The following is a 9,584-nucleotide window of genomic DNA, read 5'->3' as shown; positions in this document are numbered from 1 at the left end:
TTCCCACTCAAACAAGGTTACTCACGAGAGAGCGTCGGTCCCTCTGCAGCCCGGAACCTGAACTACATCTGAAGGATTCTGAGCACGAGCTGAAATCTCTCTATTTTTTTTGTGAATTTTAGAGGCAACAACAAAGTCATCCAAGGGCCAGACAGGAAACGACCTCCATGCAGCAGAGTGTTTTCCAGTGGTTTGCATTACACAGCGCAATTCATCACTGAAGAGAAAGTGCCGGGAATCCAAACATGAAGCAGATTCCACCAGAAGATGTCGAACAAGATGACTCCATTGAAACGGACAAATCTGTTGCAAGGGTGTCAAACAGATTGCTGCCGATTTCAAGGATGCATGCCTAGTTGTCTGTGAAATGGACAAATATAAAATAGCTATTACGTCCCCGAATGCAGTCTACTGATGTCGCCTTGTGTTTGTGGGCACATTGCTGTCCGCAGCAGAAGACAGTAGCGCTCACTGTGGTTTACCTCGAATGAATTGCGGAACAAAATGTACAGGGCTAATTTAACTTATAAGCAAACAAACCGAACCTGTATGTAAAACTTCATGGAAAGTTTCCGAGGACAGAATAAGATTTACTGCCACCCGGTCGTCAACCACAGCTAAACAAAGATCAGCATACGTGTCCAGTATGACTTCCTGTTATGGTCAGAATTGTTCCTTGTTGTGGTTCATGGTCACTGGTCTTCAGGAACAAAATATAAATTCTAATTATACTGCGCTAAAAACAACAAACCCCACATTTAACATGCTTTCGACATCTTTAGCAATTTAGCTGCCGCGTTTAGATCCTCGTATATAAAAAAACAGGAGTGTCCGTACCTGCTACAGACGATAATGTGTTAGGATGCATGACCCTGTTATTATGGCCATTTTGTGTGTCATTAGTTCATCGTAAATGAGTTTTACCAGATTCAGTTACCAAATGGTGTTTAAAGAGCTTTCACACAGCTGTCCAACATCAATACAGCAAAACTTTTCGTTTGACGGGCTTATCAGTTCTGCATTTTAACCAGTAACGGTGAACTGATTAGTGTTAGATTTATTGCAAAGTGTGGCTTTGAAGATTATCATGAATTTCGGTAGTTATCTAAGTCTACCGTGTAGTCCACATTCCGAGTTAAATCTCATCGAAATAGCTCGCAGGCTGCCGAATCGTCATTGAAACAAGGCTGTATAATTTGCATTCACATGCAGTTTCTGAGTAATGAAACGTATAAACTTCAAGGCAAAATGCTTAAACGAAGATGCTTTTGTCTGATGACTATTTGCAGATATAACCTTTTGTTTTTTAAAGACCGAACCTGTTTTAGATAGTGCTATTCCGCACCATTGTAATTACAACGACTGTAAAACATCTGGACGACTCTGGAAGCCGAACTAGGGCACATAAATTGGAAATTAGCTGACTTCGCTTAGTTACACTGCCAAGCTGCACAGCGGTACCACTTCGTCTCTCACTTAAAATTATGCGCCACACGCTGTAAAGCGGTCAACTTGTTTCGAGCGACAGTCACCAAGTAAAATGAATGACATGTATATCTATAACCTAGGATGTCGGGCAGAACAGAAAATTTTGCAGGTCACTCAGTGATCTACGTTTTAGCTCTAATCCTTCTAACATAAGCCTATTTAAGGATGTCCAAATAACAGCGGCTTCAAGACACTGCCGACCCTGCCTCCCAATTCCCAGGAGTGAGCAACGTGGGAAGAAAGGCTTTCCATCTGTTTTTTTTTTGTTTGTTTCCTCGTCCCGCGCTTTTACAGCCAGATGTTGTGAAGACATGCGGTAGCAGACGCAACGGCGACAATGTAGCGCGAGCGCGTTTATTTGATTTATTCCCGACCTTTATCCGCCTATCGGCATCTGGACGGAGCCGGGACGGGAGCGGAGGAGGTGCTCTGCTCGGGTGTATTGTCGAGGTCTGTAATTTGCAGCAGATGACCACTTGGGGGATGTGGATTTGGGGAGGTGTACATTTCCTCAAACGGAATTGCTTCCCTGTGTTGCTTTGTCAACTCCTTTTGTTATTGCTGGTATAAAACTGAATAACAACTTAATGGTTTAGGACACCTTTGATTTTTGATGCACGCTTGCTTTATTGTTTCGTGGCAGTTGGTGGAAATGTGCGTTTTTGCAATCAGAGTGTCGGAAGGTAGAAGAGAACGACGATAAGGCAACCGAACCAAATACAAAGGAATGCCGACAACATCGGCTTTTCCTTGTTTCGGGAATGGCAAGCTTCCTGGCTCTCTGCTTTCTGCTTTTGCCCGGTGTCCTGTCGGTGACGCCCACATGCCCGGACCGCTGCGACTGTCAGCACGCGCAGCACCTCCTGTGCGCCAACCGGGGGCTGCGCGCGGTCCCCAGAGCCCAGCTTCCCAAGCAAGCGGACATCCTCGTTTTCAGTCTCGCAGGTAACTTCATACAGAACATCACCGCTTCCGACTTCTCACGCTTGGACGGTCTGATTAGGCTGGACCTACAGTACAATCAGATCCGGAAAATTCATCCGAAGGCGTTTGAGAAACTGTCCAAACTACAAGAGCTGTATTTGGGCAATAACTTGATATCTGTTATCTCCCCGGGTACTTTGCAGTCTTTGAATAAACTAAAGATTTTATATGGCAACAGCAATGACATAAAAGAGATAAAGCCGGACTGCTTTGGAAATCTGGGAAGCATTATAAAACTTAGGTTGGATGGAAACTCTATAGAAAAATTACCAGATGCAGTTTTCAAAAGTTTGCCTAATCTGATGTATCTCCATTTAGAATCTAATAAACTGCGGTACATCCACAGGAACGCCTTTATAAACCTTACCAACCTCCGCTTTCTGAACCTGTCCGGCAATAAGCAAAAAAGCATCCGGAATATTTTAACATTTTCCTCACTCCAGTCTCTGACAACATTGCTGGTCTCGGAGAATGAAATCCAACATATCGGCAACCACGTCTTTCAAAATCTCAAAAAATTGTTAAAGCTCTCTTTCAGCAACAATAAGATTTCTCAGGTCGAGCTGGGGGCTCTCAAGGGACTGTCAAACGTCAGGGAACTGCTGATGGACGGGAACGAGCTGCTCCATATCCGGTCTGGTGTCCTCGACCCCCTGGAGAAGGTAGAGGAGTTAGACTTCAGCCGCAACCGAATTTACAGCGTCGAGCCTTCAGCTTTTACGCAGCTACAGCATCTAAAGATTCTGAAGCTGGAAAAGAATCAGCTGACAAGCCTATCCGGGGGCGTTTTTGCCCTCAATGGGGTTCTCTATAATTTATATTTAAACGGCAACAACTGGACATGTGACTGTAATATCTTGGAATTTAAGCAGTGGATGAACACGGCACATTCTCAGGGGAGACTCCTCACCGTGTTTGTTCAGTGTCAGCACCCCGACGCACTTAAGGGAAGATATCTCGACTATCTGAACAGCACACAGCTTCTGTCTCAGGGGAACAACTCGCAGCCCTGTGGGTCCCATAGCCCAGTGGAGAGCCTTGCTGGAGGGGTTCTGGAGAGCGCATTCCCACGGAAGGAGCTGAATATTCAGGCGGACCAAGGAGGGGTGGGCCAAACAAAGAAGCCTCATGCAGAGAAAAACAAACGGAAGAGCGTCGTTCCAAGGTCAGGATCACCTACAAGCGCTGCTGGGAAGACAGACAGGGCGAGGACTGTGTTCTCATCTCCTGGGACCACCCCCAAACCAAGCCATTTGGCAACCAAGTTACCGTTAACTGTGCTTCCAGTTGCCACCGTGCCTCTTCCAGGAGAAGCTGAGAAGTTTGACCGGCTCCAGCAGGAGAGGCTGGGTTTCCCCCTAGTGACCGATCCATGCCAGTTCAACCGGCACTTCATTGTGAACGTGACTGTGAGCCAGGTCTCCTCGAACGCTGCCACCATCACCTGGTCTGTCCGGGAGCACCGGAGCTCACCGGCGTCAGCGCTGAGCTTTCGAGTTCTGTTCGACCGCTTCGGACGGGCGGTACGTTTCCCGCGCTTCGTGTACGTGCGGGAGGGGGGGCACTCGGTGACACTGCACGAGCTGAGCGTGGACACCACCTACATGGTGTGCGTGGAGGGTGTGGTGGGTGGGGCTGTGTGCCAGGTGGCTTCCCGAGATCACTGCACAGGAGTGGTCACTCTGGGGGCGGTGCGGGCCAGTGCTGACCTCCAGCTGGTCACCATGGCGATGCTGGGGGTGAACGCGTTGCTGCTGCTGCTGGTGGGCGGAGCCTGGATGGGGCGCAGACTCAGGAGGAGGCTTCAGCACCGGAAGTCCGCCGTGCACGTCCGTCACATGTATTCGACGCGCCGGCCGTTTCGCGCCATGGCCCCTGCTGTCGCCTCTGATTTCACCAGCTACCAGAGTAGCCGGCCCAGGATGTGTCCTGTTGACGAGGGGGACCTTATTGAGTTTCCCTGCGATCGTTTTCTTGACAACAACAGTACGAGGCGGGATGAAGCCTTGCAAAGGTTCACAGACTGAAGTGACCAAGACTAGAGAGCAACTCCTTTTGTCCTGGATCTGTTTGAGGAGATTGCAGACTTGTGGAGAAATGCGCTGTCACTGAAGAAATACTGTCATCAGTCCCTGTGAAATGACTTTGTTTTGCCGAGAATGTGTGTTTTTCACGAATCTTCCACAATTTGAGCCAGACGTTTCCTTTTCCTTGTTGAAAAGTTTGTTTCCGTGTCTTCAGCTCTTTGGGGCTTCTTTGCATCTGGAATTTGCTGTCAGCGTGTGTTTGCATTAGTGTGCCTGTGTCTGTGCGCATGCGTGCCCATGGCTGCCAGCATACTCACACGCAACCCCGTGGGTCCAGTGGCATCACAACTGTACATCACTCTGAATTTCTCTGGTGCTCATATAACACGATTATTTTTATTTAATTTAAGGTTTTTTATTCAAAACATTTACATTTTGTAGCTGCTGGCAATTCCGAACTGTAGGGGGTGCTAGTTGGCCGTAACATTGTTTTTATTTTCCTACATTTTAGTATCTTTTTAAAAAAAAATTATCCTTTTTGTTCATTTTTGTGACCAGGAATTCAAAGTGTATTTTCTAAATATGCAATAACCTGTAGATCTTTAACTTTCTTAAAAATGAAAAAAAACGTTTTTTGTATCATCTTGCGTCACATTTTCTACATATGTACTTTTTATATTTTTCAATAAAACGAAACAACTCCGATGCCCGTTTGAAGTTGCTTTTTGTATGGATGGCTACATTTTCATTGTTTACTGTGACAAAAGTGATGGATTTATCTCAATAGGAGACCACAACGTATGTGTTATAAGCGTATGCTTACATTTTACCAGCCTCTTTTGGGATGGACTTCTGCCCAAGATTCTTAGTCACTAACAAATCCATATCATTTTTGGGGACAGCCCATCTATTTGTGTGCTTCTGTGTTTATATACCATTGAGCCCTGCATATTTTCCTGTCTACACAGGGGTGTGTTCTGCATTATGCTGAGTTTGCATGGCACATGACAGGCTGTGTGTGCGCCGTAGCCCGTCTGTCTACTGCATATATCTGTAATTTAGCCCTTGTTTGGAAGTTAGGGTGGAGGCTTATCTTACAGTTTCTACTTTAGCTTCAGATCTTTAGAAGAGGGAGGATGGCATGTTCTAATTTCAGTGCTACTCTCAGCTTCAGCACCATGGAATGTTCTAGATGAGTCTCAGGGAAACCAAGATGAAGGAGTTTACAAGGTCCAGCTCCAAACAACTCCATTGCCTGTGTATGCGCTTCTGCACGTTCCAACAAACAAAATGGTCTCTTGCTCATCATGCCCGCCACATCCAATAGGGTGACGGTTCTAAGGCTGAACGTATGTGAAATGTTACAAAAAGCAGAAATGGCCCGGTTAAAAACATTTTTACCCATTGTCAACCTCATTTACGCATTTACTACGCAGTTAATAAGCTTTTAGTTTGTACCCTGGAGTGGCAAATAATATGTTAGCTGTAGTCTTTGTTTTTAAGTCCAATCTTGACGCTTCAGTAAGCTGTTTAAAGCTATAATAATCGCAGGTTCCTTGGCATTAATTGATAATGTGCAGTAATTATAGACGACTCTGGGTATGGCTGTGAATAACAATACAAGACGTATCATTGTTATTGCCTGAGAGCCGCAAATAAATTTCTCGCCGACTCAAAAAGAGTACAATTAGGTGTTTAAAAGCAAATTTTATGCGTGCTTCAAATTTTTGAAAAAGCAGAGGTGGATAGTTCATGTCCAGAAAGCAAAAATCCAGACCAAGATGTTGCTGACTTGCAGTAGTTTCCTGTTCACTACCAATTTTCTGTAGGCGAACAAACAGGGGTTAAAGAGCGGTTTGCAAACTGCAAAGCAGCAGCTGAAAGTGTAACAGAAACCATTAGTTTTAACTTTTATTATGTCAAGGAGGATACCTTGAGCTACGGCGGGATGCGTCCTTTTCAATTAAAAGGACCTGAATTTCACTTAAGCGCCTAGTTCTTGCTGTGTGCTGATTGGTCAGTTTCCTTTAATCAGGCACGTGTCACTAATGTTAATGTGAAACAGTTGGATGGGTCTTTCAATCAATTAAACAAACCAGCCTAAGGGCATCAAAAGATGAACTATTTAGTGAAACAGGAATCTTTCAGTTTTAAAGTAGTTTGTAAAGCATGAAATAGCTAAAAATGTCCTTATTGACATGGATTAGATGGTCACCCTACTAATAGCTGTGTATGCCGACAGAATAGTCCCTGATGGTAACACATGTCAAAGGAAATTTGCAGTATTTTTTGACACGTAGTCTTCTTAATAATAGAATGAGATGGGTAAGTACACAGCACTCGCCGCTATTGCTACATAGGCCTGGATAAAGACACGCTCTTGAATCTGATACCTTCTATTGATTATGTTGCTGCAACTCCTCAAGTCTACACTAGAGGGAGGCAGTGTCCTTTATAAGGAGTCCCGGAAGCGTACATGTGGCAACATCTGTTGAACTTCGGAAATGTTTATTTCTGCTTAAATCTGTTTATTCACAGATAAATTGTAAAACTACAGTAGATCTTGGCTAGATTTCACAATCGCTTTGTGTTGTTTTTTTTTTATTAATATTATTTAATTACTGCATTACACCATATATGGGTTTCACGTATTTATTCAGTACCAGTCCTAGCCGATCTGGTGCCCGGCCAAGCATTTCCACGGGCCTCCCCCAGTCCGGGGCGAAATGAAATTGGTTGGCAAGTCCGTGGCCCCTCAGAAGCTGCATGGCGCCATAGGCGGTCGCCTATGTCGGTTATATGATTAACCAGCCCTGTGTTTGTTTATAAAACCATAGACGTAAAGAAAAAATGGCATATTCGTCGAGCTATTTCTGTGTTTTTAGTAAGAAGAAGCTTTCATTTTTAACCGATGACTATAACATTCCGAGAAAAGTTAAATGCTCGTTCTAGGCACATCTTCAAGTAACTCTGAAGCTTTTGCGTCTGCTTTTTGTCGCGCGCAAACACTCACTCACGCTGTTATAAAGATGAGTGTTTTATTTTCATACTGGATCTGCGCTGATATTTCACATTTGTACAAATGCATAAAAACACAAAACAGAGGACAAGTCTGAGGCATTAATAAACTCATAGAAATATACAAAGTTATACAAACCTGTATGAATTTTATCTATTATGCATAATAAAATTAACAATAAATGTTCTGATATAGGAGACATGAATCTTGAAAGTATTAAGTGCTATTAAAATGTTATGCACAAATATGTACCATTGACTCCTTTCAGAGAGAAAGGTGGTTATGCTTGCAAGTACAAGATTACAAAGTTATTAAATTCTATACAGTATGTATGGTTTCATTATGATACATGTTTACACTACATAGGAAGCTGTTTTCACGTCCTACACACTGTACTCCCTGCACAGAACACCCCGGAAGCACGCACTGTTACCCAGCGTTAAGTCAAAGCTGAAGCCAAAGATTTCGCGAGAGCTGGGCTTAGATGTGGCACGTGTCTGCTGTCTCTGATTCGCTGGCGCTGGGGGGGGTCAGAGCTGACAGGATGACACAGGCGACCTGGGTCACAGACAGGGTAAGGGTGCCGAGAACCAGGGTGAGCGAGGGTGGAAGCATTCGGAGAGGAAATATTCGTCTGCGTGTGAGGAAACAATGGCACTAAACTGACGGATCCGCTGAGAGTTTTAACGAGATGATTTCGCGGTCGGCCCTTCTCTTCCTTGTCTCTTTAACCCGCTACGTGTCACCACCACACGCCCCCCCCCCCCCCCGCCTGCAAACATGAAAACACCATTCCAGTTCACAATAACACCGGTAAACCCCACAGTGTGCAAAAAAGGGCTGCAATTTGTCCACCCCCGGGTCCCGCAGAGGACAAAGTGCATTAAAAGCCGCATAAGAGAACCTAAGATGGGGAGGGGGGTGTCGCCAGACGGTCCGGGAGTGATGCAAGAACGCCGCCAATGGGTGCCTGAACATTCATAATCGTGCCTCTGTGTGTGTGGGCGTCTCTGTGTGTGGATTAGGCTTATATTACATTGTGGGGACCATTTTCCAGGTCCCCACAAAGATCTGTGAATCAAAAAAGTAAAGTTACCAAAAGTGTATTTTGTCTGGTTACTTATGGTTAAGGTTAGGGTTGGGTAGGTGTTAAGGTAATCAGGTTGGGATTAGAGTTTTCCCCATAGAAATTAATGATGAGTCCCCACAAAGATATAATTACAAACTTTTGTGTGTGTGTGTCTGTGTGCGCGTGTCTGACTGGCACCTGCCACCTGAACCAGAGCCAGGCCCAAAAATGTGAGACTGCATGACACTGTCGTCAGAGGCAGGCGTCACTGAGACCCCAGTATGCTGATGATAAGATCAAAGTTTACCATCAAAGTAGATTCAAGGTCTTGGGTATTTATATATTTTTTTGTCTTAAAACAATCAAATCGTAGGTGACAATTTGAAAATTAGGCCAGACATTGGGGCTGTTGTTAAACAACAGAGATGCAACTTTGTGGGATATTTCAAGGCAGAAGAGGCAGCTGGTCAGAGGGAACACTGGTTTCCTGGGGTGGGGTGAGGTGGGGGGTGGTATTCTCCAACCACAGTGCTTTGGTCTGTTTGGTTTAGGACAGAAGTAGGAAGAGATATCTCTAAGGCTGTAGGGAAAGGAGGCTCAAATCCTGAATATCTGTTTAAGCTAAAAAGATCACAAATTGCGAAAAGACACACAAAACCATAAAGCTAGAAAAGACCGTATAGAAAAAACAAATTTCAAGCTTGAGTGTTTTTTTTTTTTTCTGCAAGAATCCTGACACATGTGAATCCCTGGAACAGACCAGTGGGTGGAGTCAGGGATAGTCTCTAAAGGATGGGATTGATGCCTGTGCGAGTGTTGAGCTGGCCCAGCACAACGTCGCCCCCTACTGCGGTGGAGGTGGTGATGGTGTTGTGTTGGATGACCTGCTGTTGCGTGCACACGGGACTGGGACTTCCTGCCGGACTGCTTTCCGGACCTGGGGAAAAGGAGATCTGTCAATCGTGCACTAAATGAACTATCAGACCCCTGTAAGGAA

The 9,584-nt window shown here is 45.0% G+C and overlaps 2 protein-coding genes across 2 annotated transcripts in view; one reads left to right on the top strand and one right to left on the bottom strand.

The window, feature by feature from the left end:
• Positions 1-1,504: 1,504 nt before the first annotated feature.
• Positions 1,505-5,204, top strand: tril (TLR4 interactor with leucine-rich repeats). The gene has a single exon (XM_048994451.1). The coding sequence runs from the start codon at positions 2,250-2,252 to the stop codon at positions 4,497-4,499; it is 2,250 nt and encodes a 749-aa protein (XP_048850408.1). The 5' UTR covers positions 1,505-2,249; the 3' UTR covers positions 4,500-5,204.
• Positions 5,205-7,526: 2,322 nt separating this feature from the next.
• The window catches only part of LOC125719415 (cyclic AMP-responsive element-binding protein 5-like), a 34,454-nt gene continuing 32,396 nt past the window's right edge, over positions 7,527-9,584 (bottom strand). Inside the window, 1 exon segment of the mRNA XM_048994163.1 lies at positions 7,527-9,524. Within this exon segment, the coding sequence (XP_048850120.1) occupies positions 9,373-9,524 (152 nt within the window). The 3' untranslated portion in view covers positions 7,527-9,372.

Source organism: Brienomyrus brachyistius, chromosome 23 (assembly GCF_023856365.1).
Source record: "Brienomyrus brachyistius isolate T26 chromosome 23, BBRACH_0.4, whole genome shotgun sequence".
NCBI classification, from domain to species: domain Eukaryota; kingdom Metazoa; phylum Chordata; class Actinopteri; order Osteoglossiformes; family Mormyridae; genus Brienomyrus; species Brienomyrus brachyistius.
Note: the sequence above shows the minus strand (reverse complement) of the source record. Positions and strands in the feature narration are given on the sequence as shown.